At 46.2% G+C, this 26,690-nt stretch overlaps 6 protein-coding genes and 1 pseudogene across 14 annotated transcripts; 2 read left to right on the top strand and 5 right to left on the bottom strand.

Annotated features, from left to right (window-relative positions):
- Positions 1-990: 990 nt before the first annotated feature.
- LOC109736256 (PLASMODESMATA CALLOSE-BINDING PROTEIN 5) lies at positions 991-5,158 on the top strand. Of its 2 annotated transcripts, none has more exons than XM_020295477.4 (3): positions 991-1,485; positions 1,643-1,670; positions 1,800-2,041. In XM_020295477.4, the coding sequence occupies exons 1-3, from the start codon at positions 1,131-1,133 to the stop codon at positions 1,804-1,806; spliced, it is 390 nt and encodes a 129-aa protein (XP_020151066.1). In that variant the 5' UTR covers positions 991-1,130; the 3' UTR covers positions 1,807-2,041. The 2 variants fall into 2 exon arrangements, with proteins under 2 accessions (XP_020151066.1, XP_020151065.1); XM_020295476.4 differs by lacking the exon at positions 1,800-2,041 and adding an exon at positions 4,761-5,158 and having other exon boundaries at positions 1,004-1,485.
- Positions 5,159-5,298: 140 nt separating this feature from the next.
- On the bottom strand, positions 5,299-6,638 carry LOC109736257 (RING-H2 finger protein ATL39-like). The gene has a single exon (XM_020295478.4). The coding sequence runs from the start codon at positions 5,969-5,971 to the stop codon at positions 5,525-5,527; it is 447 nt and encodes a 148-aa protein (XP_020151067.1). The 5' UTR covers positions 5,972-6,638; the 3' UTR covers positions 5,299-5,524.
- A 183-nt stretch (positions 6,639-6,821) lies between these two features.
- On the bottom strand, positions 6,822-7,875 carry LOC109736269 (RING-H2 finger protein ATL39-like; annotated as a pseudogene).
- On the bottom strand, positions 7,836-9,542 carry LOC109736263 (uncharacterized). The gene is made up of 2 exons (XM_020295487.4): positions 8,983-9,542; positions 7,836-8,098 (listed from the first exon to the last, which is right to left on the bottom strand). The coding sequence occupies exons 1-2, from the start codon at positions 9,505-9,507 to the stop codon at positions 7,925-7,927; spliced, it is 699 nt and encodes a 232-aa protein (XP_020151076.2). The 5' UTR covers positions 9,508-9,542; the 3' UTR covers positions 7,836-7,924.
- A 584-nt stretch (positions 9,543-10,126) lies between these two features.
- On the bottom strand, positions 10,127-24,836 carry LOC109736258 (protein GFS12). 8 transcript variants are annotated; one of them, XR_012189141.1, is made up of 19 exons: positions 24,476-24,836; positions 24,203-24,237; positions 22,370-22,441; positions 20,211-22,280; positions 19,758-20,085; positions 19,425-19,640; positions 19,273-19,345; positions 18,992-19,197; positions 18,434-18,496; positions 18,117-18,322; positions 17,916-18,027; positions 17,324-17,833; positions 16,622-16,908; positions 16,000-16,243; positions 15,825-15,898; positions 15,370-15,505; positions 15,025-15,195; positions 14,275-14,410; positions 10,127-10,691 (listed from the first exon to the last, which is right to left on the bottom strand). XR_012189141.1 is itself a non-coding variant. In XM_073504100.1 (18 exons), exons 1-17 carry the CDS (start codon positions 24,617-24,619, stop codon positions 15,040-15,042), a joined length of 4,932 nt encoding a protein of 1,643 aa, XP_073360201.1. In that variant the 5' UTR covers positions 24,620-24,836; the 3' UTR covers positions 10,127-10,691; positions 15,025-15,039. The 8 variants fall into 8 exon arrangements, 6 of the variants coding, with proteins under 6 accessions (XP_073360201.1, XP_073360199.1, XP_073360200.1 ...); XR_012189140.1 differs by having other exon boundaries at positions 10,127-10,600; XM_073504100.1 differs by lacking the exon at positions 14,275-14,410.
- On the top strand, positions 10,556-11,691 carry LOC109736270 (peroxidase 5-like). The gene is made up of 3 exons (XM_073504222.1): positions 10,556-10,615; positions 11,233-11,469; positions 11,578-11,691. The coding sequence occupies exons 1-3, from the start codon at positions 10,556-10,558 to the stop codon at positions 11,689-11,691; spliced, it is 411 nt and encodes a 136-aa protein (XP_073360323.1).
- Positions 13,288-13,964, bottom strand: LOC141027134 (uncharacterized). Its single transcript, XM_073504102.1, has one exon. The coding sequence runs from the start codon at positions 13,962-13,964 to the stop codon at positions 13,605-13,607; it is 360 nt and encodes a 119-aa protein (XP_073360203.1). The 3' UTR covers positions 13,288-13,604.
- Positions 24,837-26,690: the final 1,854 nt, after the last annotated feature.

Here is a 26,690-nt window from a genome sequence, read left to right as displayed (position 1 = left end):
GGATCGACGGCTACGCCACGGAATGCAAGATCAAGCCTCCGCTTGCTACATCTGCGCTCAAGAGGAAGACTCGGTTGATCACACCTTGCTCCACTGCGTCTTCGCTCGGCAAGTTTGGCATTGTTGTTTCCTCCGGGCCAGGATCAACATCATCTTGGTACCAACGACGAATGACAAGATTGCAGAGTGGTGGTTGCAGGCTCGAAAGCAAATGCCGAAGGAAAACAGAAAGGGCTTTGACTCGGCCGTAATGCTCATTTGTTGGATCCTTTGGAAGCATCGCAACATATTAGTGTTCGGTCCGACAATGGAGGTCTCGACAGTCATCAACTTCACCTGTCGGATCTTTGACGATCTACGTTCTTGGGTTAGGGCGAGAGGACACGGAGTAAACATCTTCTGTGAGTAGTAGAGTAGAGTTTTAGGAGTGGAGTACCGAGGGCTGGTCGGTGACCACAAGTGTGGTACCAGGGCCTTGTTGTAATCATCAACTTCTTGTACATATTTCTGCCTTCTATAAAGCAAAGATACGCGATTGCGTAATCTCAAAAAAGATTGTATTGCTGGATGAAGCTATACGAGAAATATGTTATTGTGTCACTGCTCTTTATTTTATAATATTAAAGTGGGTTGGATCATGTTATTCAATGGGACATGAGGTCAGCCACTACTGGACCGTTGGACCGGCTCTATGTCCCTAAAAAACAGCGGGACCAACGAGCCCCGGCCCCGAGCTAGAGTAGGCCGACCCATTCCCATCCTTATTAGACATCATAGAAAATGTTTGTATTATTTTCTTTGACAAGAATGATCAGCAACAATTTGAAATTCTTAGTCTAACAAAAACTCATTTCGAAATTCAAATCACTTCTAATCATTTCCCGCTGCAATGGCGCGGGGTATTTTCTAGTTTTAGTTTTAAAAAAAGGGAAAGCTAAAAAGGAACAGCAGATTGCTGGGTCCGGTACAGACCAGAAAGCAGCCGGAAGCGAGGGCGAAAGCTCCTCGAGACGCGCCGTGCTCTCGCACATTACGCTACGGCAGCACCCCACTTCACTCTGCTGTGCTTTCCCCGCCGAGCTGTTTCTTCCACTCAAGCCGCAACGGCGCCATCCGCGTCCTCCAATCCAATGGTGGCAGCCTCGCCTCCCTCCTTCCATCTCGCCCTCCTCCTCTTCGCAGCCCACGCGGCCGTCGGCAGCGCCGCGGGGGCGGTCGGGGTGAGCGGCGGCGGGCAGCTGTGGTGCGTGGCGAAGAACAACGCCGAGGACGGCGCGCTGCAGTCGGCCATCGACTGGGCCTGCGGCCCCAACGGCGGCGCCGACTGCCGCGCCATCCAGCAGGGCGGCGCCTGCTACGAGCCGCCCGACCTCCTGGCGCACGCCTCCTACGCCTTCAACGACTACTTCCTCCGATCCGGCGGCGCCGCCAGCCCCGCCGCCTGCGACTTCTCCGGCGCCGCCGCGCTCATCGGCCTCAACCCTAGTAAGCACCGACTCGGCTCGGATCCTCTCGTGAATGATGAAGCGTCCATTGATTTCAAATTTACCAACCATTGTTTTGCTTTCGTTAAATGTTGGATTCATGCTATGGAGTTGTAACACCGTGGTGTCGGTGCTGCCGCCGGCATTTGTTTTTGCAGGTCGTGGGAACTGCGTGTTTCCTTCCAGGTTTGTGCACCGCGCCTAGCCTCCGAGTTCAGTTTTCATTCCAATGGTATCTCTGCATTCGCTATCTTAGAGTATCAGTTAATATGCTGGCTTCCTTCTAAATTGTTGATATTGGTCCTATTGTTCCAGGAACTGACTATTTCATTTCGAAATGATGAAGAACCTGTGTGTGTGCGCGCACGCGTGTGCATGTGTGTGTGTGAGGGTCGTATCTTGGAAGTGTAACGCACATCATTGTCAGAAGCAACTTGAGCTCAGTGCTAGAGATGAACACCAAAATCTGTAGAAAATATAACTTCTGCTAAGTGCCCTATAGACAAATACTGTAGTCAATCTTGCATCAGAAGGGCAGATCGGATGATTCTATTTCAGTTATATTTTGCAAGCATCAACTAATTGCCAGGTTTTACCAAATCTCTGTATCAGTAACTACATGAATGCATGGCGTTTTGTGTGCCTGAGATTAGACTCAGGACTAGGATAAGCACTAGCTAAGAAAGTGTTCATCTGATCATAGGACCTAAGCATGATGTTAGGGGCTGTTTGGTTTCAGCCCCCACCAGCCCTTCCAAAACGAGGGTGTGCCAACTTTTTGGCGAAGGAAATCGCCGCCAACAACTTGCCCGCGTGCTGGTATAGAATTGCAAGGGCGTGCCAAAATCTTGGCTGAGATCCGAAATTTTGGATGTGATCCAAACGCTTGCCAGCCTGTTGGTCAACGACCAATATTTTGGAAGGGCAGCCGTGGGCTGCCATCCAAACAGCCCCTTAGTCTTTCATTCTCCTTTCTCTTCCCGGAGTTCATGTGATGATACCCTTTTAGTCTTTTACTGCTAGTATGGTCAAGGCTAGTAATGCGGTTTGTCTAACCAATCATTCTTCGTGAGTTATGTAGTGCCGGTTCTTTCTTAGTTTTAAGGATGTTACATGATGTTCATAGAAACTAATCAAGTACTCCCTCCGTTCACAAAAATAATATGTTTTGGATATTTCAATAAGGACTACATACGAACTGAAATGAGCGAACAAACATACTAAAACGTATCTATGTACATCTGATTCAGAAAAAAAAGTTAGAACATCTTATATTTTGTGAACGGGGGGAGTATTATTTTACTTCTCCATTCATCATATATTAATTTAGTGAGAGTGTGAGCGGGTTTCAAATATCATTCGTGTTTATCTGGTTGGTTTGTGACTTTGTGTCATCCCTGATTCTCCGGTGCAAAGTTTTAACTTTCAACTTGGCTCATCACCATGTCCATTCCTGGCTCCGCCCTTGCACTAGTTGTTCGTCCACCATTGTCAGAATCAGGGCTCCGCAGACCCAGAGAAGGTTGGTTCGAACTCTGGGGCGTGTACGAAGGATCTCGCTCCACAACGACGCACTGCTCGCCACACCCAAGGCTTGATCTCACCGAGCGTGCGGAGTCGTAGAGAAGGAATGAACACATAGATTTACCCAGGTTCGGGCCACCTTGCAGTGTAATACCCTACTCCTGCTTTTGGTGGATTGGCCTCACGAGGAGGTTGAGTATGAACTAGTACAGTGGATCAGCAGCCTCGCGAGGGCTCCGGTGATGAGGATGAATCGACGCCTCTCTACGGTGGAGACTAGTCTATATTTATAGTGGCCATGGTCCTCTTCCCTCATAGCTTAGGCGGGAAGGGATTCCACAGCGACCAATTTTGAAAGGGGACAGGAAGTACATCTTATCCTGACGAAAGATGGTCTCCGCCTGCAAAGCTTCTAGCCATGACGCCGCGGTGGGCTCGGTGATGACATCCGTCCTGCCGGGCTCATGATTGCGGTCTCGTTGCACCGGAATGGAAACCTTTGGGGAATCCCTCGGGAACCCGTGTGCGTCCTTGCCTCCTTAGCACAAAAGGGACTGCGCCCGCTGGCGCCCGCCTGGCCTTGGTCGTCATGGCTCACGTCATCGCGCGCCTCGTGAGGCGGGACGCTCGCATAGAGATCTCCGCTCCTCGGGAGGCAGCCTGGGGAGGCCGCTCCTCTGGAGGTCTTGGTGTCGTTCTCCTCACGGCCAGGGGCCCTCGCGAGGGTCTTGTTCTTGGGGTCTTGGAGCTAGGCCGTATCGGGCCGTTGATGAAGCCATGCGCCGGGCCGCAGGCAGGCAGGTCTGGATACCCCCGATCCCAGAACGCCGACAACCATGCTAGCAAGTAAATATCCTTCTAGCTCACAAGGTCATGATCTGTTTCATCCATGTTGATGGTGTGGTCGAGGTAGTGGTGTAGCTTACTTATTTTTTCTGTCACAATGAAATACTAATTTATCGCTTTCATATATATACACATTGCTTAACCATATCACGCATTGGAGGTTACCAACTATTAATTCGGCCACTAAAATTGTTGGCTGTACAGTTCAGTAATGGAAATTAAAAAATGATCAACTTTAGGTCTATTTGTTCTATTGAAGGTTTGCGCTAAGATGCAGTTTTGATGATCTGACATCCTTCATATGATTTTTATATCTTTGATTGACTGAGAATGATCTAAGATTGGCATGCATGTCTGCATGTAGCTATACACATAGTTAGTTGACAGATAAATTTTACCAGTCATAGGCATCCACTAGAACATTAAGGTGAGGTATTAATTGTAGCTCTGTAGCTAGACACTTACCCAAAGTTTTGAAGGTTCTTGCAAAGTGATTAGCATATCTGTTACATGGAATGCAAGAAGCAAATTTTATAGATTTAGCTCGTGGTTATTGTGTTGTGCTTGTTTTTGAAGCTTCTGCAGAAAAGAAGTTGTGAAAAATTACTCTGTTTTGATAAATTAAATTAAATTAAGATTAGATTTTTCTTGATCCGGTCGTCTTCTCACTATATCCCTTTTTGAAACTGGGTCATGAAAAGAAGGCAGTTAGCCAAACACCCAAATATCTAAAAACAGCTTCACCGACAAGATTATCATAACCAAGAGTCACGACAATGCAGCCACTTTGCTTATTTCAGTTCTTAGAAACTGAATCATAGAAAATTCCTTTTTGAGCTACATATTGTTTAATTTAATATGTCAAGTCTCTGCAGAACCATTAACCCCATACTTGTTCCACTGCAGTTCATCCCCCAGAAATGGCAGCTTCACAGGAATAACAACCTATGGCCGAACCGGTGCAGATTTAAGCCAAAGTTCTTCATGGCGACTCAACACCCGGTCATTTATTTTGTGCATGTCTCTGTCTGTAACATTTCTTGTTGCCTCGCGTTTCTGATGGGTTTGCTTAAACTCCTGTCTGCGTGTCATGTATATGATCAACTATTTAGCTGCAGCAATGCAGTGTGTTCTCTATGTGGTGGAGCATGGAGTGAGGAAAAAAGATCCTCTCTCGGATGCCTCCCCTTTTTTTTTTCCTGTACTTGCATTTTTTTGCTTCGATTTCATGCATTCATTCACCTCCTACTACAACATTTATTTGTTTTATTTCTTTCAAAAAGACATTTTATTCGGCTTGCTTCCGTTTTATGTATTTATCTCCTGCTATGTGTAATATCTCATTATTGCATTCCTGATGAGTACATTGGCATTATGTCATGTATTCCCCTGCTGCCCTGCTCGAATGCTGCATCGGCCAGAAATATCTCGGTCTCACATGTTGACACTGGAAATGTGTAATTTGGCAGTCAGTTCGTGCCTTCATGGGATCCTGACGTCTGAGATATCCAAATGCAACTCCAGTGAAACACACGAGTCTACGGTTCACACACTATACACCAGCATCAGCATACATGCAGATTTTATCTCGAAGTTCAGAAAAAGGAAAAAAGAAAAAAAAAACTGTACAAATATCTCTCGCGGTGTTGCCTATGTGATGGTCGATCAATCTATGCAGGTGAAAGACAAGCAAGGTCCTGAGCCGAGCGATCATCGCCGACCCTGCACCGGCAGAGAGGGCACGTCGAGTGCGAGGCCAGCCACAGGTCGATGCACTCGACGTGGTACACGTGGGCGCACGCCGGCAGCAGCTTCGCCATGGCGCCGACCCGGATGGCGGCGAGGCAGACCGCGCACTCCGCCGAGCCGGCGTCGTCCTTGCCACTGTGCCGGACGAGCCGGTTGTACATGAACGGTGGGAGAAGGCTCGACGCCACCGTAATCACGGCGAGCGGCAGGCGCTCCTCCGGGTCCCCGTCCGGAGCCTCCGCGCGGGGGTTGTGCCGCCGGCGGCGCAAGAGGTGCTTGTACAGCGAGAAGAGGCCGAAGGCGGCGGTGACGGCCGCCGCGACGGCGTAGAAGAGGAGGAGGCTGTCGGGCGACATGGCGAAATGCATAGCGCTTGAGGCTGGGAACGGGCAGTGCCGTTGAGTAGGCTAACTGGCGCTGGAGCAACATGATTCGATTTTATGTCTCTTGTGGTTGCGTGCACAGTGCTGCCTCCTCTTCGAAGTTTTCGAGCTGAAGTGGACTCTTCTGATGATTACGTTTGGTTTGTCTGAATAATTGGAGCCTCAACCGACGCTTCTCTGGTGGTTAACATACCAGTAGCAGCAGCCGCATCAGCAGCGAGAGCGACTACTCCTTTTATTCCACTGATTTGAAGGGGTCAATAGCAGTACGGGTTCGTAACAAATGAAGAGATCCTTGTGTGCATTAGGACTAGGCGCATGGCTCGTATTTATATCGTCAGATTATTCGCTCGGGATTATGCTGGTGTGCCATTGACAGGGACTACATATTTGGATGTGGTTACATCAGCGCTTTGTGAAGGGAGTTGTTAGATAGACCAAACTCAAATTTATACTTATAGTTGGGGGAATTTGTACTAGTTTCCCCTAACAACAAGTACTTTGATACGGATGGTGTAGTAACTAATTTTCAGACATAAGAGTAATGTATTCCTCGGTGTGGGAAGTGAAACGCGCTCCATCGAACCAAAGGAAGCAACCTTAAAAGTCAGAACACACTTGAGGTTGGTTGTAATGGAGAGTATCATATACTAGTACATGCATATGATACTAATTTATGATACTACTTCCGTAATACATAGTATCATAGTAGCATCTTAGGTTGCCTTATTAATTATCATGCATGACACAAAGTATTACAACATTTAATATGATACAGTATCATGATATGATATCACATCCTCTCTTTCCTCATTTAATTGTGTGTCACATCATCTTAAAAATCTAGTTGACATGCATGATACCCCTTGTGATATTACCATTACGACCAGCCTGATCACCTGCAGCTCAGCTCCTTTTCTTCTGAAATCATGCAGGAGAGTTGCATGTCATTTCACTAAAAGAGAAAAAAAATGCATCAATAGTTTGGTTGGTTCTCTGTGAACATTTTGTTCTATAAATAATTCATGACGAATATTCCATATTATGTGGGAATATTCCATAAAGGATTTTAGTATGTTGAATGAAAATGTTCAACCTATTTGTGAAATTTGTCCACAAATAACAAAACAAAAACAAAATAGTACTACATCATTTCTAGTATATTTTCCCGCCTTCTGTTGCATAGATGCAATACAAGCAAAATAAATCTCACAAAAGAATACCCTCGAGAACGTGTGATACAAACTCTGAAGCAGCACGGGTACTACTATAGACCTCGCCACGTAAATAAAAACCTAAACAGGCGGTAGCCAGCCGGCGCCCGCGGCCGGGCCGGTGTCGGAGCGGCAGATCGGGCACGTCGAGTGCGCCTCCAGCCACGGGTCGATGCACTCCGCGTGGTACAGGTGCAGGCACGCCGGCAGCAGCCGCACCGTCTCCCCTAGCTGCAGCACGCCGAGGCACACCGAGCACGTCGCCGCCTCCTCCCCACCGCCCGTCACGTTGTGCTTCACGGACGGGCTGTACGTGAACGCCGGGAGGCCGGCCGTGGGGCTGGCGGCGCAGGCCCGGCCAAGCTGCCGCTCCTCGACGCGGACGCCATTACGTTCCGGCACGGGCCACCGCCAAGCGGCGGCCGCGGTACTCCCTGCAGAGGGTGCACACGGCGGTGAACACGATCAAGGACGCCACGACGCCGACGAGGAGGCCGGCGAGTATCCTGCCTTGAGTGGACGATGGCTTAGCATTGGACGGCGGCGGCGGTGGTGAAGGATGGAATGGCCACCACGGTGGAGGGGGAGAAACAGTGGGGACGAAGCCCGGGGGCAATTGAGCCATTGGTGCGCGTCGTTCGCAACTGCTGTTTGCGGTATGGTTTAAGCAAATTATTAAGCCGAATAAAAGCAACTATTACTTGCAAGCCTGTGGTCAAAGGGGTTAATTAATTGATTGCTGATTCAGGGCCAAATGCGCGTTCAATGAAGGGGAAACTGCGGCACAAAACCAATCGACGTCGTGGCACCGCTGCGTCGACGTCATGGGCTTCGCTCGGCGGCATCCTTCGGCGACGTTGAGGAGATGAAGGCTAGGAAGGGTGCGAGTGTGGGTGGACTGCGGACATACCCAATTCCAATTGTAAGTGAAAAAATGCATCCCTTCTACTCCCTCCGTTCCAAAATTCTTGTCTTAGATTTGTTAAATATGGATGTATCCTTGTAAGTGAAAAATGTATCCCTTCTACTCCCTTCCTTCGTCCCAAAATGCTTGTCTTAGATTTGTCTAGATACGGATGTAGGACGGAGGGAGTACATAATACATAATGACACACCTTCTTTTTGCGGGAGCTACATAATGACAACTTTTTTTTGCGGGAGCTACATAATAACACACATGATCCTTATTTCAGCTCAAATGATAAGTGTGACAGGAAGCATTCTGGCCTTGACGTTTTTTACAACTAAAATTTGTCATCTAAAAAAAAAACTAAAGCTTGCCATTTGAAAATGAAATTGTCATGCTTAACAACTAATGTTGACATCCGCTTGTCATTAAACTTGTCGTAAAAAAACGTTCGGAGGTGTCATGTGTTTGTGCAACACGTGTGGCATTTATGAGAGTCCTCTTTCAGATGGTTCGACGATGCCAGTGTGGATGTTCTCGACAGTTCTACTGGAGAACCGTGTAATAAGAAGGTTTTCAGAAGAAGAAAAAAAGGCTATCACCCCCACAAATATCTGATCCCCAGACAAAACCGGGAGAGTGAGATCTTCGAGACATTGGAGATCAAATGACCATCAGGACGTCCACAAATACTACTACTATTAGCAAATATAGGACAGATGCATCATTTGGACATTCCAATCTTATGTTGCCCAGACAACTGAGTAGACGTATTTTTCAATATATACAGAAAGCAAAATCAATCCAACAAATTAACACCCGTCAAAATGTGCATCTAGCGAGACAGCGGCCGGGTCGGTGTCCGAGCGGCATACCGGGCACGTCGAGTGCGCGGCCAGCCACGGGTCAATGCACTCCGTGTGGTACAGGTGCAGGCACGCCGGCAGCAGCCGCACCATCTCGCCGACCTGCATCGCGCCGAGGCACACCGAGCACGTCGCCGCCTCATCCCCTCCGCCCGTCACGTTGTGCTTCACCGACAGGCTGTACGTGAACGCCGGGAGGCCGGCCGTCGGGCTGGCGGCGCAGGCCCGGTGAAGCTGCCCCACGTCGACGCGCACGCTGCTGCTTTCCGTCAGGTTCTGCGCCCGATCGGCTGCGGCCACGTTCTGCGCCGGCGCGGCCGCGCGACGCCTCTTGCAGATGCTGCACACGGCGATGCCAAGGAGCAAGCAGGCGACGAGGCCGCCGAAGGTGCCGGCGACGGTCCTGCCTTGAGACGAACCGCCGGACGGTGGCTCGTGCTTGTATCCGTATGGTGGCGGCGGCATGGAAGGACGGTATGGCCACGTCGGTGGAGGGAAGGAAAAGCCGGGGAAGCCCGGCGGCAACTGAGCCATCGTTGCGTATGCAGCAAAACTGCAAACTAACTCTATCGTTGTTTGCTGGATTTATAATGGGATATACCGTAGTAAGTTTTATACAAGCAAATTGTTTTTTTGGCGCGCAACTTCATGGAAACTGACCCCGTGGACAAACTGACAGCCGACGTTGAAGCAAACTATTATTTTTCTCCGCGAAACGAAGGGGAAATCACGGGACTCGGCACGGTTGGTTTCGTCTCGCTTGCACGCTAGGGTAACTGGGTGGTGGCGGTAAGCTGACGTTGCCAAGGCTGTTCCTGTGAATTGTGTGGTGTTGGAGACAAGCAGGTTAGATAGAAGTAGCTGTTTTTTTCCGCATAGACGGGAGACTGCCGCTTCACTTCACTTCCTGTTTACACAGGATTTTGAGCTGAATCGGGTCTCTACTCTGGTCCTGCAACTGATACCGTGTTATCCGATCACGACCGAATCAAACCAAGATTTAGCGCCATCTGATACCTCTGTAAATAGACCAGGTTACAAAGTCATAAACCAAGAACGATCTCAGGGTCAGGGAGCATGTCGATAAGGCCACGAAGTAGAAAAGCGCAAGCAAATGACACCACTTGTGCAGCACCGAGCTTTTACACCCCTGTTGACAAACATGCCCTTCCATTTCGAGCGCAAAACCACTCTAGTAGTCTGCTACATAAACCCATGAGATATAGGAATAGGATCAAGAAGAGACACAAGCAACTGAAGTTCATGAGATCTAGTCTGCTATATAAACCCATGAGATCTACAACTGGGACCAAGAAGAGACACAAGCAACTGAAATGAGCTCCCTTTCAATGAAGTGCTTGCTCTTTTCGCAAAAAAAATAAAATAAAATGAAGTGCCTGCTCGTCACCTCGGCAGTCGCCGCCCTTGCCCTTTTCCACATTGCCGCTGTAGGCGCCGGCCTGAAACTCGGGTTCTACAGTAAGAGCTGCCCATCGGCAGAGAACCTGGTTCAGCAGGCAGTCACTGCTGCCTTCAAGAACAACCGCTGGTGTCGTCGCTGGCGCCATTCGGTTGCGTTTCCATGACTGTTTTTCAAAGTATGTACGCGGCATTTACTTTCTTATACCTGCACTATCAACAGGTAAGCCTGAGTTGTATGTTCACCGTGACACCAAAAGGAGTCCTTCTTTGCACCCCTAGTTAGATTTATTTATAAACTGCAAGAGAAGTGTCAGTTCTGCAGCATGCCACACAGAAGTGTAAAAGTATTCAGGAACATTTATTATTGTCACATATATGTACAGTATAATGTAGCAGGAAATGCGGTGCCATCCTTTAATCAACATATATTTGGCTAGAGATCATCATAGACAGATAGATGCAGACAAGAGTGCAGCATATAGGCAGTTAGCCCAGTTTTCTTTCCCTGATGATGATTCTTTTGCATCAATGAAATATTTCATTGATCAATCATATTTGCTCTGTCAAAACTCCCAACGGACAGGCAAAGATTGGTTAATGGCACACATTTTCGTTGAAGTCTCAATTTGTATGACGAACTTACATTTAGCCTTATGGCCCCAAAAAAAAACCAATATTGATCAGTGGACACTGCTTTTGTTTTGTATCGTATATACCAACAAGAAACATGCATGTAAACAAAATGCAAAAGAGCAACCAGCATATATGTCTATCATCAAATCTAATACCCACAGTTCATACTCAAACAGTTATTTGTGAGGTGATCTACTGCTATAGAACACAACTACAATATGCCAAAACGGTCGTGACGGCTCAGTCCTGATTGACTCGACGGCAAACAGAACTGCTGAGAAAGACGCTATCCCCAACAAGCCCAACCTCTGTGGATTCGAGGTAATTGACGCTGCAAAGAAGGCCATCAAGGCCCAATGCCCCAAGACAGTCTCATGCACGGACATCCTTGCCTTCACTGCCCATGACAGCATCGCGCTACCAGGAAATGTTACTTACAAGGTGCCTGCTGGGCGCGGCGCGGCAGGTATCCAATGACCAGAACGCCCTCAAGAACCTACCCTCACCACTCTCAACAGCTTCTGAGCTGGTCGGCAACTTCGCCTCAAGGACCTCACAGCCGAGGACATGGTCATCCTCTCTGGTGCGCACACCATAGGCTTCTCGCACTGCTCGTCCTTTACAAAGATGTTATATGACTTCAGCAACACCAGTCAGGTCTGATGGTGTTCAGAACTACTGCTAGATGTCAGATATTTTCCTTTTGGACCTTATGGTATGCATCTAGTCTACTCCCTCTGTACCGAAATACTTGTAGTTGGGGAACACTAGCACAAGTTCTCCCAACAAGTATTGTGGTACAGAGCTATAACGATTGTTTTACTGCCAGGTTGATGTATTATGTGGGTCTGACAAAGAACCTAGGCCTGTTCACGTAAGACCAGGCATTTCTCACAAACTCGAATCTGGGAGCATCAGTTGACGAGCCTGTCAAACTCGAATCTGCAGGGTCTTGAGCTTAATAATGACCCTTGCTCTGGTGAATTCACTGAAATAGCGACAAGCTAGTGGCTGTTGTGGACTGGTGTCTAGTAACTCAATAAAAGCTATGGTTAGGTGGTTGCTTTGACAAGAATAAAAGAAAAACAAACATATAGAACAACTCAAGGAAAAGAAAAGATTGTCCAGTTTTCTGCTTTGTTCCGTCTGTTTAGTTTTCTTGTAATAATGCCAGATAAAAGTTCTTTTTACAATGTTGCGCATCAGAATCAGCTTTTGGTTACCATGCGGTATTTTCGGTTACCGCCCGGTAAGTACATTTACCAATCACCTCCGGTACACAGATGAAAACTACTGGCTTGATTCACATCAACCTCAATGTGAATAAGACTGCAGGTCCATAGAAATATCACAAGTGTTTGAGATCATTGCTGCTAATTCCGTATGACAATAGCAAAAGGAGGGCAACATCAATGCCGACAATTCCAGATAATGCTATTTTGGTCATAGCTCTCAGGAAAATTTGAGCCCAAACATGTGCACATAATGCTGAATTTTATTCTATAGCTGTGGTCAGAGTTGTTTACAACCTATTTTTCTTCAGCTTTGAGCTCAAGTCTTGACTATCTCCAGTTTTCATACACGCGGGATTCTTCAAGAACTACTCCTAATCTGATGATGACATCCAACGCCATATTTTCAGCTTTATTTTGGCACAAGAAACAGATGCCCCTTTATTTGGACTCTTAAATTTATGCTAATAAATGGCAACGGATTGTTATCTCAAGAAATATTTAGTAGTAAATATTTTAACCCAGAGATCAAATACCAGTAGTTAAACTAATATCGGGAGCATTTTTCTTAAATAGAACTCAAATTGAAAACTAATCTGCCTATATGCTAAAAGCTGACTTACCCTTCTTATACTTCATTGAGGCCCAAACGAGATGTCATATTCACATTCAAAGAAATTAGCATCAAGGGCCACTAGCAATTACAGGGTACTTTTAGGCTTTTAGCTACATGAGTATGTGATATAATCAGTGCATATCTCAAATAGGAAGACTAACATCTTAACAAAGAACATGATGTAAGTACAAGTAGTGGTTAGTTTACTTAGAAGTTCGTCAACGGTTCCCATTACAACTGGCATTTGTAGTAGATAAGTAGAACCAGCCATTCATAACTAAAGATGATGCCGCAATTTGAACCAACCCATGAATGCTCACAGAAAATAAACAAGAACCAAGATATACTGAAAGCTCACTGAGAAGAATGACGGAAATACTTAAAGAGACAGACACGGAACACAGGACAAGGTTGTGGTGATCCAGCTCATGGGTTCAAATCCTCACTCTCCAAATCAAAGATACAGCAATGGGACTTCGAACTCACGACAGCAATACAACCTCTAAGAAGTACACAAGGTTAAATAACAACCAAGAACAAGTCTTTTACACAGACACAGGACACAGATCACTTGTAAACAACACACAACACATAAGCCATAACACAATACTACTAAACTAGAGCAAGCAAGAAGCTTACTCTCTACCACCACGGTAGAATGCTGCACCTGCATAGCTCTAAAGAGCAAAATCTTAAACATCTAGACACCAAGACAGACAACAACACGATCAGGGATTGGCAGCACCATGAATGCCGACCACGCCACTGCTGCCGGACGAGCCACCAGTGCCAGGGAAGGAGCTAGAGCCCGGCATCCCGCCGAACCCTACCTGTGGTGTGACGCCGTTTGGCCCCGGAAACACCCAGTTGACCGACGGGCCAGGGTAGAAGCCACCAAACCCAAAGACGTTCTGGGGACGGTAGGACTCGGGCTCAGTTGCTGGGATGTCCCTCGCAGCATGGCAAGCAACGGTGGTGACGAGCAGGAGGCCAAGAACAAGGCTCGCGCTCATGCCGCTACGCCTCTCCATTGTTGCTACTGCTTTTGCTTGCTGACCTTCTGGTTTGGCCAAGAGCAAGTTGCACATCCCCCTCTTTTATAACCGCTAGTGTAGTGTACTGTGCATGATCGTTGTGGTGGCTGTGACTGAAACTGAAAGGTGAGCCTAACTTGTGTTTCTTTGCGGCAGGACCCACCTGCCAGTGAGCGTAGCTATGCCAGTGGCTCCAAAGGTTTTGGCTACGGTCAAACCAAAACATGGACCGCAGATCTCCATGGGACCATACATGTTTACTCTGTTGGTGTACTTCTAGCTTGAGTTAAGACCATAAAGCTAGACCTGACATGCTGAACTTATGTACACTATTTGATGCTGGGTGTATAGTGGGGGCTCATACAGAGGATTGCAAGGAGAAGGCAGTAAACGAGAGCATTCATATCAGGACCGTAACAGAAACCAAGCTCCAATTTACTTTTCATCCACAACTTCCCAACCACCCACATTTAAGCTCCCATGATCCATGTCAGGTAGGTCTGCAGCAAATTCAAGGTATCCTCAGCTTTGTGGCAGAACAAACCAATAGGGAATCGACAGACAACACTGTAACATTTCTCCAATAAAGGAGAGGCAGGTTTCAGGACAGATCTCAACTCAAGGGATAGAAGATGACTTAGCACAGTTAACAAGAAATAATTTATTAGCAGAGTGATCCAGACTCCAGAGTCCAGTACAACAAATGTATGCGATATATGCTGACAGGTATCCCTAGCGTTGATCAGGTTTTGCCAACTACAATTTGGATACATTGTGTCCAAAATCGGGCAAGTAAAACCATATGGTGCAACTAACTAGAGCAAAAAGTGAAAGCTACAAGCTTCGGCTTCACTAGAACAACAAAGCTAGAAAGTTCAAGGAATATATAGCGATGTGTTATTGCATAATTACAAGGGAAAAGATTAGACAAAACTTGAAGCTTATACTCAGCCATGAATTTTACAACAGTAAATTTGGCTACATATGTATCCTGTAACCTGTAGTGTCTGCTTGGCGAATTGAAGTAAACAAAAACTATAGGCACCACTAAAATTTTAGAAATGAGAGAGGCACTGCTAAAATATTTAAGTCGATACAAGGGAAAGATGATTACCACTACTGGAACCATCTAGTGGCAGATTTTGAGAAAACCATCTTCTGTTCCAACGACAAACAATCTTGACAAAGGAAGCACAGAAATAGCCGAAAGAACAGACATGTTTTTATATTTTACTCCTCTGTCAGTCGAATATAAGTTCTGAAGTACGAGCTGCTGATGTCCGATCTGCATGGATTTTTTTTTTGACAAAATGTACCAACAGTTACTTCGGCAGGAACAGAGTGGACTTGCAATTCATATGGTATGTGAAATTCCAAAAGAGGCTGCACTGCTGCTCCAAATAGTAAAGCTAGCAAAAGAGCATGGTGGTGAATGTGGTCAAGAGGAGAAAGTACATACCTCATTTGTTGGTCTCGATAGGGAAGTAAGTGCAATTTTGTTTCTTGACACTGATAACAGGTCTTGACCCCAAACAGAGAAGTCAAAGATGCCATCTGAATGGCTTCTGAAAATGTTTGACTGGACTGATAGGTTCCTGTCACATTGCGCACAAGACTTTAAGAAACTAAGAAAGTTTAAACTGGAAACAAATCATAAGCAATAAGATATATGCGTATATCCAAAGTTGAGAATCAAACTGCTGCTTCTATGAAATTGTGGATTCAGTGTGATATAACATAATCTTATCACTATCACTATGGCCCAAACAACATAGTCGTGTATCAGGAAAGTTTCAGAACACAAATAGTGCAAGAAAATACTGTATACTGCAGTAATACAATAAGAGAGTGGAGAACATGTCATATCAAAATAGGTAATACAACCAATGAATTGTTGCAGTCAAAGAATAATACCTTCTTAGATCCCAAATTCGAAGAGTCTTGTCAAGGGAGCTAGATGCAATCAAGTGGTCCTCTGGTGATGCCAACTTTATGCGCAAATAAAAAGGAACCCATCAGATACCAGAATAACAATTGCTCATGGTTTTGCCCTATGATGGATAGCAACCGAGTAGGGGCATTGGCATACCTTCGTAATGTGACCATCATGTGCTCGCCAAACTGCAATGATTTTTCCACTACGCTCGTCAAGTAATCGACAATAACCAGAGCTTAGACCTGCTGCAATCCAGGATGATGAAGCCACTAGGCTTCCATTCCTCGGCTTGTCTGAGCCAGACGAGCAAATAGTTGACACGAGTGATGAGAAGGAGATTTCAGCCGAATCACTCTTCCATAAATGCAGCTTCTGATCCCGAGAGATATCAATAAATCTGCATTTTAACTCAATCAATGTGCAGTTCAATAGTAGACAAATTCTTCGGTAGTGAGGTAGAAACAGAGTGAAATAACAGTGAGTTGCAGCGAGAAAGAAATATGTTCTAACTTGCATTACTAATTCTACAACAAAAACTAACAATGCTTCCAAGCTCACATAACAATGCCCTGGTTAAGTGAAGTAGATATTCTCCCTATTTTGTTTCAGATGTGCCTACCAAACATAGTCAAAATTGTGAACATAAATAATCAAGTGGAACGGCAGTGATCACCCATACACTTACCCCAGTAGAATAGTAGGAAGTATATTTTTAACGTATGTTAGAAACATAATAAAATGACCAAATCCAACAAACAGGTGACAAAGTGTATACCTGATAGATCCATTTCCCATGCCAGCAACAAGTTTATCTTCAGATGCCATGTAATGCATGGTCGTATACAAGCTACCACGAAATGCATTCGACAATATTCCACCTGAGAGCGCGTCCTGATTAAGCATGTTTGCCTGTTCAACAGATGCAGTTTGCAGCGGAAAGCTTGTTGACGACTCGGTATGAGCTGCTATGAGCTTTCCTGTCTGCCCATTCCAAATATGAATCGTGCCATCACAAGAAGCTACTTTTCCAGTAATTGACAGGATACAGATGGAATTGACAACCTATGTAAATAAAATATCAGAAAATGAACTGTTGGAATATATTGATAAAGCGCTATATCTAGGGGGTGAAATTAACTTACAAAGAGTACATCAATGAGTTCAAACGCAGAAGAAATGCAAGCAAGATCGAGCAATCCAATATATGGTATAGAATCTAATACTATTAGAACAGTTGAGCTAGAAATCAAACGGCATTTACTGAAAGAACACCGTCCTCTCAGTGATATTACCCTGTAGTGATTTATTGTTTCATCACAGCAAACATAACCACTGAACGATCAGAGCACCGTATTTCAGACACTAAGCTAAACATCACTACATGGTCTGTACAAACTGTGTTTCATTCAGAAAATAAGAACCATCCAACAATAAAAGCAAAAAAGAAAGTCATATGAAGGTAGCAAGAGAAACTGACCTCTTCATGCCCGTAATATCCAGATGTGCAATTCATGTTGGCCAACTCCCAACGCTGTATACTTCCTTTAAAACCAGGTCCAACTCCCCCAGTAAAAATCGTGCACTCATCATCATGGACTTCTAATGACCGCAGAGCCCCAGGGTGTGCACGGGCTGAGTAAAGGACTGAAGCTTCGATCTTCCATGGAAGTTCATCCTTCAAACCGCTACTGCGTCCAAGAAGATCTGGTACGCCCCAACTACTGTCAGGAGAAGGGAACCAAAACCAGGGCTGATTTCCAGAAGTTGATGCAGACAAATTGTCACTAGATGTTCCATGCTCGAGCCTAAATCTGTGCTTGGAAGCTGCCATCCAACCAGTTTTAGGGATTTGAGATTGAGACACAGACGACCCTGCCCCATTAAAAAGTTCTGTTGGAACAACCTCAGACGAGGTGTCGTTGCCAGGCTGAAACCTTTGAGTTTTCAAGTTTTCACCACTTATAGAACATTTACTGGAAGGCTCAAACTGAAAGAAAGCACGGCTAGTCAAATAAGCAGGAAAACACAAATCTCACCGGTCAATAGGAACCAAAGCAGCTTTCACATACCTTCCAATTGTACAACCTTTGAAGAGACTGCTCCAATAGAAACCATGTAGAGCAGTATTCACGGAGCTTCTCTATTCCAACAAGTGATGCCAAGAAAGGATATAGCAACAACCTACAACAGCTACCTTCAATAAGTAAATATAATGAAGCGTGTACTTATACCAAACAACGTAACAGCGGAAAATACATGTTTCTACTTACACGAGATCAATTCTAGATTCCATTTTAATCGTCTCACTTTTGTTTCTTTCTGAGATTTTTAACCCTTTTGTAGGAAGGCTAACAGCAGAAGAGTCTTGAAAAAAGGCCAATTCAGCAAAAAGCTCTTTTAGATGTGGCAAAACATGTATGACAGTATTATCTGGTCCAATTCGTAGACAAAGGTCAACAAATGCAGTAGCTGCCACCTAATTAATAGAAAGCAAGCAAATTAACTCGATCAAATGAATTTGAAGGAGTGTTATTGGGAGAGAACTAGTACAAGAAAACATGTCACTTTGTCAGTGAAGAGTTATTGCCTGAATCACATCAAGGTCCAAATGGATCAGCATAAGAATCTTTATATGAAGACAGACTTGGTCCTGTAAATGCGGTCAAGGTAGGAGTAAGTACACATTTAATTTGACATATATGCCAATTTAAACGTAAGAATTTCATGGCCAGGTCATTATCTATACAAAGTAATAATATAATTCAATAAAATGAAAGAGGAATTAGCATCTAAATTTAAACTAACAAAATGATGCATTTATAAACCTAAATTCAAATTTAACAATGGTGGGACATCTTGTGCAAATTCATTTAAATATTGTAATGTGCTGAATTCTTGCTATAATTTTTTATATCATATTGACTTGTACATGAAACCCCCCAAAAAAGTGTAATTAAGATATGATGATTGGTATCTGGTAGTCATCAAAGTTGTGCTTAAAGTAGAGTGATAACGGAATTTGATTTGTGCTCACTTTTGAAAATATATGTTCCAATTTAGCAAAGCTCTAACAGAACTCAAAATATATCCATTTTCACCAATGATTATATTTATTCACCAAACTTAGTTTTTTTCACCAAAATACCTGGAGAAGCTCCCTGAGAACTGCCTTAACAGGAAGAACTGATACAAGGCCTTCCAACGCAGATAAGCCATCAATCAGAGCAAAAGAGTTCCAACTCTGCTGTGGTTCTGGCTTAGTCACCTTGGAGGAGTCGATACAAAAATGTATAACATTCCTCAGCAAGGGGAGAATTTGCTTGACAATAAAACTTTCCCCAAGAAGTCCACCTATTATGAATAACATCAAGCACCGACCAAAGAACAAACATTTTCACCACAAGGAGACAGTGTTAACTGGGATACCTATCCTGACCAAAGTTTCAATTCCGTCATCACATAAACCTTTGCCGAAAGAGTGGATTAGTGGTAAAACTGTCTGCATAAAATGGACACATTAATCAGTAAAGGATGGCGTCAGTGCAGTACACCAAGACAATGTGTTCACCGAGACTTACCTGATGAACAGTGATTGGTATTCCTAGTTCCTCACTTGAACCAATTAAAACAATGGATGCAGAAGATGCAGTGATCTTGTTAGGTGAATTGTGTAAGTTTGCTATGACCAACGGATGCACCTTCTCAATATAAGTTTGTTTTCCCAATTTTTTCCATAACTCTCGGACAAAAGAATCTTGAAGGAGAGAAACCTTCAGATGGGAATATTCTGGTACCTGTAGCAACAACCAGCAGAAATGACTTGTCAGAACAAAGACACATATGCAAAGACCAGAACCTTCAAATGAAAGAAAATATAAGAGAAATTTCCCCACTGATGTGTCTTAACCGGCCTGTAAGATTTTCTGAATGATGGGCAGAATATGTTTCTTAGCTGCTTGGACACTCAAGCACTTCAAAAACTCTTTAAGCAGACGCAAGCAAGACTCGGTGTCAACATCCAACCGAGATGATGAAACAAAAGGTAGGCAGTAAGGTGCACACACTTCAGCAGCAAATTCTCCCATGGCTTTAAGTGTCCCTTCACTTGCAAGCTTAGTAACATACTTCAGGCGGTCTCCAGATGTACACAGAAGTTGAAGTGGAGCAAGAAACATATATGCGGATCGAACTGATGGAGGAAAATATGGTGACTCCAGAAGATGCTTTGAACACGGCCTCCTGCAAGAGATCACAAAATTCAAAAACATTCAACAGTTTCTGCTTGTAAATTTAAGAAAAACATCACCAATGTGGCAGGGTATTAAACTACAAATATAAACATCAGACATAATTATTTAAGTTACCTTTCCCATTGCCTTTGGATGCATGACTCAACAAGCAAACGGACATGAACAGGCAATTCATGGAGTGCTCCTGGCAGCATACCAGTTTCTTTATATGCAGCTAGCAAGGAAGCATCAAAAAGTGGTCTGTGCAGATAGATTTCTGCTAAGATGCACCCTATTGAAAATATATCATTTGCATGATGCTCAATAACAGAACAAGACCTTTGCTTCCAGCGCAACAGCTCTTGATAACCAATAGAAGAACTATCATCAGACTCAAAGCATTCAAGATAGGAGCCAAAATCAAAATCAGGCACCACCGATAATACACTATCAGGTTGCAATACCTCCTGATCTGAAAATTGTCTCTTGAGATATTTGACTGATGAACAACAACAAGCAGCAGTGTTAGAGTAACTGTATATTGGATTCAAATGATGTTGAAGCTCCATAAATAATGTTGCTTGTTCAAACTCTTCCAAATAATCAACTTGTGAAAACATATTTGGGGGATTACAGTCATTTAACAATACATCAGTAGTTGAGTTACTTCCTTTTCTTTGGCATCTTGCACAAGATTCCACTTTATTGTGGTAGGCTGAGTGAGGTGTGCTAATAAGACGCTTAGGATGTGGCTTTGTAAAAAGCTGCCGTCGCCCAATTGATTTAGGCCTTGATGGATCACTGGGAGGCAACATGACATTCTTAGCTTCAACAGATGCCTCCCCAGCAAGTTTATAGCCAAAGGTTATATCAATCCAATGATGCAGTTGTTGTGAGACTCGGTCACTCTCTAAGGCATCCCTGTGAAGACAAATGAATTCCTCTGAAGAGGTCACCCAGGAAGGCAAAGCCAAATTACTCATTTCAGAATGAAGAGAGACAAAAATCCAGGGATCGCTATAGAACTCTGGGATGCATTCATCTGGAGTCCATTGATAAAGCCTTTGCATACTAGATGGGTATTCGTTGGGCTCGTAGACAGAGCGGACAGCTGACCTCAAGATGGTCTTTGATAGCCTTCTTGCTTTGTAACTGCAAACTGCTAGCTCTGAGAGACACTCATCAGAAACATGATATGGAACATCAGATGATGAGTAAGTAAAATCCAATTGTTCATCGCCCTTTGCCAACCGCCATTTACTTTTGGTGAGGTCTCTCCAGCCAATGTCAGAATTTTCGTCAGGCCTCACTGTGAAATCTATTACCCAAGGCATCACCGGATGAAAAGCTGGATCACCCCATCTCCTACCAGCTAACTTGTTCAAGACAAGAAGGTACTCATAATTGCTCAACTCACCCGTCCACCATCGTTTGAAGTGAGAAGACCAATCTAAGGATGATGGAAGATTGAAACTAGCAAAAATGGATCTGGAAGAACAATCCTCCTCAGCACAGCATGAATTAAGTATTGAACCTTCAGGTCCCCCAAAACCCCGGTTCTGTTTAACATGAGATATATCACTTATGCTGAGATAAGGCCATAGAGAATCTGACATCAAAATGGTTGATGGTTTCAGATTGCCGTGATGAACTCCAAAATCATGAAGATATGCCAATGCAGACATTATTTGGTAGATGAAAAATCTGATGTGCCAATCTGAGCACAATGCCTCTGGACTGTAGTGCATGATGTTCTCCAAAGTGTATGGAGCCTTTGGTTGAAACATGTAGCAACAATCAGATGATTCTACAACAGCTAACACAGGTAAGATGTTGGGGTGTCTCACAAGCCCAGAAGGATGTATATCATCAAATGCTGAAAATCCAACAAAACTGAGAAAACCTAAACCAGCTGGTCCACTAATGGTGTTTTCACACAACAGATTTAGTGAATTAATCACATCCTGTTCAATGGATAAATTCATATAACTTGCCATAAGATCTCTAATTTCTGTAGTGGCGACTCTGCCCAGATAGTAAACAGGAGTTAACTTGGTGATTATGTTTACAGTTAGTTGCTGATTATTCGAGCTAGAAGAACTTTGAAGATCTCCAACATGTTCAATACCAGGAGAGGAATCTGCTTGCACAGCACAATGATTATCATCTTTAAATATGAGTGATTGCTCCAATGGGTTGTTTTCACTGCAGGGATGAAAAATGTGGAGCATGTAATATCTTGAACATGGATGCCTTTTGGAGATGTACATAATACACTTGATAAGAAGCTTTACCATTTTTTTGTATCCACATATGTCTTACCACCATTTAGTACCACCAACACAAAATAACCACAGGTCTTCTGGCTGCAAGATACATATTTGTCACTTTTTAACAAATAAAAATAGTAAATTATAAGAAAGGGGAAACTGGTAGTTGAGTTTGCCGATTTTGCCGCAACCCTTTCACTAAAAATATTTTAGCCGTTAACGAAATGCCACTATTCCACAATGCTTCTTTGATTTATGTGTAGAAGCGGTAGTAGTGAAGAAAATGGAGGGAGAAGAAACAAAGCGATGTGACACGAGAATAGATCACATCCGACAGCACTACCTGATAAACACGGACTGCATGGAGGTGCTAATGTTAATTTTCTTTAGCTATTGCTTTGTTTTATGAGTGTTTACTGGTATTACATATATGACTAAAGTACGGCACTATCCATATTGTTAAAGTATGACTTATCCATATGATTAAGTTGGCTAGTTTTGCAACTACTTTCCATTGAATATAATTTCTCATTATTCTTGTTTCCAAAACTGTAAGGCTTGTCAACACTGTCAAGACTTGGTTTCATAGTACGCAAATTTATTCCATGTATCTGGCATTAATTCTCAGTATCTCCTCCTAAAAAATTCAATGTAAAACAGAAACGTTCACAGTAGCTTTGATTAGATCAAAAGTAGAATCACTACAGTTGGATACGTCAATTGACAAGTACCTACTTGTATTGGTGTGGTTACAAGTTTAGAAAAACAAATTACTTAAAAATGTAGAGAAGTATGTTTTAACTACCCTCTCGATCTAACTAAGGTATAAAGTTGTGTTTTCATAACAAGTTAATAGGATGTACATTCTGATCTTATAGTATGATTTGATGGATTATGGATGGGCTTAGGCCCATATAAGACAATAATCCCTAGTTAATCTCTAAGGCCCATGCATGTGTACGGCAAGTGGTGGGAAGTGTGGGAAGTTTAGTCCCATACTGCTACAGTAAGAAGAGTGAGACCTCTTTATAAGGGCTGCTCTACCACTTGCTATTGGGAGCTTGGGAATAGGAGCTGTACACGCGCGCTCCTCCTCCTCCGCCGCCCGCCTCGCCTCGCCTCGTCCGAAGCTTATTTTTGCCGCTCAGGAATGGTTAATTAATTGTTAATTAATTAACGAGTCGTGTACGGAAGCGCCACTGTCCGAGACTCGGTCTGACGGCCTATATAAGAAGGCACTGGCCAGTGGAGTGAACCCTAACTCAGTTCACTCACTCCCTCTCGTACAACCCTAACCGTCATCTACTGTTCCTCTCCTTGTGCTGCTTCCGGCGATCCCATCCCGACGACCGCGTGCACGGTTGGTCGGGAGAGCAGGTGCCTCCGGAACCCTGTCGTTCGAGATCCTGCCCGGGAGAACGGCAATAAGGTTTTTGGGGAGCGTCTCGACGCGACTGCTCCCGATCTGTCCCCGTCTTCGTCCGCCTCTGCTTCCACTACTTCCCCTGCATCGACCCCATGGCTGACGACGCCGCCGCAAAGAAGAAGGCCTCGGCCGATGCCGAGGCTGCCGCTGCCGCCGCCGCGTTGGCCTGGCCAACCGGAGGGTATGACTCGTTCATCCCCTATTTGCTCCTTCATGCGCTAGCCGTATATATGCTGTTCATAGATGTTTCGGTTCTATGTACTGTACGTGCTCACATGCTTAGATATCGGTATGAGATGCATACCGTATTTGCCATGATTACTGTTTACTCGTGGTTTAGATTAGTCGGAAAAGTGCTAATATTTCCAACATGATTCGTATCCAAATCAAACGAAGAAATATGACAGTAAACCAAGAATGCCTAGGCTTACCTCCCAATACATTGGTCGGATCCATCAGATGCCATCTGCAATGAAGAGAACACATGAATTATGCATAAAGTACAATAATTAGCTCTTCTACAAGCCTACATGGACGGGGCTTTAGCATGCTTCTCAAAAATGAACTAAAACGCATACAGAAAGGTGCTTGGCTAAAATCTTTGTCGGAAAGGGCAGGTGGCTCGAACTGGGCGCGAGCTTCAGAGACCGTATAATCCAGGACAGGAGAATAGCGAGAAATTAGGAGACGGAGTGGCGACGGACCTGGACGACAGCGGAGGAGGCGAAGGGGAGCGGGGAGTCAGAGACGCCGTGGACGAAGGAAAGTCCGGAACCAGCGAGGTCGGATCGGATGCGCCGCTCCAGACAATCGGGGCACATCGCCCCCGTCCCCGGCGAGCGAGCCATCGCCGACGGCGAGGCCGGCCTGGCTCGAAGGTTCAACAGGCAGCCTCGCTTCCCTGCTTAGCCCGGCGCGGTGACTTCCGGTCGACGGCCTCGGAGGGCACCCGGCGGCGGCTGGACACCAGCTCTGCGTGAGCAGGGAGAGAGAAGCAGGAACAGGTACCTCTATGCTCGAGTCATTCCTCAGCAAAGCAAAGAATAGACTGGTTGGGTTGAGAGCATCTCCAGCCGTTGGCCCGGGGCGCCTAAAATCGCCGCCTAGGGTGACCCGACGAAAAAAATGGGCCTGGGCAAGTTGGCCCCCAGGCTAAAACACGCCAAATTTCGGTAAATTTGAGCTTATATTCGCGGATTTAAGTCGAGTAGTCGCCATTACATATAAAAACTAATAAAAAAAACTTGCTGAAGGCCGAGAAGTCGCCGTCGTCGCCGCCATCGTCGGCCTTCTCCCCCTTGACTCGGGCGCCCCTGCTGGCCCCCTCCCCGGCTGGTGGTGGCGGCGGCGCATCGTCATCGTCGTCGCTGTCGTCGATGATGACGACTCCTCCTTCGTCGCGGCCTCGGCGGCGCTGCTCAAAGCGCCGCAGGGCGGCGCGCTGGCGCTCCGTCGCCATCTTGATGGAGTCCTGGCGCCCATTCAAGGGCCGCGTCGTCGTCGAGATCGACCTCGCCGTGCTCCGTCTTCACCGGCGCGAGCCCCGGTTCCGTCTTTGGCTTGACGAAGCGCGGAGGAGGAGCCGACGAGGAGGCGCACCGACCGCCCTCGTTGATGACGATGCCGGGCTCGGCCTTGACGCCGAGCAGCGTCGGAGTGCCAGAGGAGTGGGAGGAGGAGCGGGAGGAGGAAGAGGAGGAGAACGCGCCGAACCTCCTTGGCGCCCATTGCCCGTCGCGTCGGCGGTGCGCTGGGGCGGCCACCCTCGCCGGGGGGTACGCCAACGGCGGGTTGTTGCCGCCCTCGAGGTGCGTCAGCTTGCCCTCAAGTGTGCGGCCGGGGGCGCCCCACCACAGGTGGCGCCCCTCGCTGTTCTTCACGCCGCCGACCACCGACGCCCCGTTGGTGGACGCCAGCTGCTGCTGCTGGCGGCGCTCGAAGTACGCCGCCCAAGCCGCGTGGTTGTCGGCAGCGTACTGGGGGAGGGAGAGCTCGGCGTCGGTGAGGGAGGCGCTCACGATCTCGACCTCGTCGGCGAAGTAGGATGGTTTGGCCACGGCGTCGGGCAACGGGGGAATGGGCACTCCCCCATTGCTGAGCCTCCAGCCCGTCGGCCCGGCGCGCATGTCCGGCGGCGTCGGGATGTTCGCCTGGAACAGGAGTCAGGACTCCTGTTCGCGGAGCGAACGGCGGCCGAAGCCGTTGGCCGCCGCCTCGTCTCCGGGGAAACGCTCGGCCATCGGGGAGATGGAGTGGCTGGGGAGAAGAGATCGGCGGCGGCGCTCGGGAGATGGAGTGGCTGGGGGAGAAGAGATTGGCGGCGGCGCTCGGGAGAGGGAGGGCTGGGGGAGAAGAGCTCGGCGGCGGCGCTCGGGAGAGGTGAAGAGGTGGCACTCATCACAGGCGAGCGAGGCCATATATAGCCGCGCCGCGTCCGTGTGTACGCGTCCGAGGGAGGGGAGGCGTCGGCGCGCCGCCCCGTGAACGCGCCGCCCGTGAGGAATCAATGGCAAAGCTGACCGGCGGCAGCCTTGCCATTGATTCCCCGCGGGAAACCGAGGCGTCGGGAGAAGACGAGGCGGGCGGTGTCGCTGACGCGGCTGGCCCGCGGCGCTTTCACGCCAAAAACGATTTGCCCGGCGCCCCAGCGCGCCAGGTTCGGGTTGGGTCCGCCGGCGCCAATTTCAGTCCGAGCCGGCGAAAAAGGGCCCCTGGGGACGTGACTGGGCCGATTTTTTGGCGCCGGCGGCTGAAAAATCGCCTGGGGGGTCTTGTTGGGGGCGCGGCTGGAGATGCTCTGAGAGCGCTCAAATCTGCGATTCTAGTAAAAAAATGCACCGAAAAGATCCTGTAAAATAGCACATCTCCTTAAAAAATTATATCTGCAGTTTTTGAGCCAATTTTTTAGGTGAACCATAA

The sequence above is a fragment of the Aegilops tauschii genome, chromosome 7 (genome assembly GCF_002575655.3).
Source record: "Aegilops tauschii subsp. strangulata cultivar AL8/78 chromosome 7, Aet v6.0, whole genome shotgun sequence".
Taxonomy (NCBI): Eukaryota; Viridiplantae; Streptophyta; class Magnoliopsida; order Poales; family Poaceae; genus Aegilops; species Aegilops tauschii.
Note: the sequence above shows the minus strand (reverse complement) of the source record. Positions and strands in the feature narration are given on the sequence as shown.

Coding starts and splice junctions, on each gene's coding strand:
- LOC109736258 (XM_073504100.1), bottom strand. CDS start 24,619: ATGGCTCGCTCGCCGGGGACGGGGGCGATGTGCCCCGATTGTCTGGAG. Junction 16,909..17,323: donor GATATTACGGGCATGAAGAG/GTCAGTTTCTCT, acceptor TTATTTACATAG/GTTGTCAATTCCATCTGTAT. Junction 15,899..15,999: donor ATGATGGTCACATTACGAAG/GTATGCCAATGC, acceptor TTGCGCATAAAG/TTGGCATCACCAGAGGACCA.
- LOC109736256 (XM_020295476.4), top strand. CDS start 1,131: ATGGTGGCAGCCTCGCCTCCCTCCTTCCATCTCGCCCTCCTCCTCTTC. Junction 1,486..1,642: donor GCTCATCGGCCTCAACCCTA/GTAAGCACCGAC, acceptor TTGTTTTTGCAG/GTCGTGGGAACTGCGTGTTT. Junction 1,671..4,760: donor AACTGCGTGTTTCCTTCCAG/GTTTGTGCACCG, acceptor GTTCCACTGCAG/TTCATCCCCCAGAAATGGCA.
- LOC109736263 (XM_020295487.4), bottom strand. CDS start 9,507: ATGGCTCAGTTGCCGCCGGGCTTCCCCGGCTTTTCCTTCCCTCCACCG. Junction 8,099..8,982: donor CCGCGCACTCGACGTGCCCG/GTATGCCGCTCG, acceptor GTATGTCCGCAG/TCCACCCACACTCGCACCCT.
- LOC141027134 (XM_073504102.1), bottom strand. CDS start 13,964: ATGTGCAACTTGCTCTTGGCCAAACCAGAAGGTCAGCAAGCAAAAGCA.
- LOC109736257 (XM_020295478.4), bottom strand. CDS start 5,971: ATGCATTTCGCCATGTCGCCCGACAGCCTCCTCCTCTTCTACGCCGTC.
- LOC109736270 (XM_073504222.1), top strand. CDS start 10,556: ATGACTGTTTTTCAAAGTATGTACGCGGCATTTACTTTCTTATACCTG. Junction 10,616..11,232: donor TATACCTGCACTATCAACAG/GTAAGCCTGAGT, acceptor CTACTGCTATAG/AACACAACTACAATATGCCA. Junction 11,470..11,577: donor CAGGAAATGTTACTTACAAG/GTGCCTGCTGGG, acceptor CTTCGCCTCAAG/GACCTCACAGCCGAGGACAT.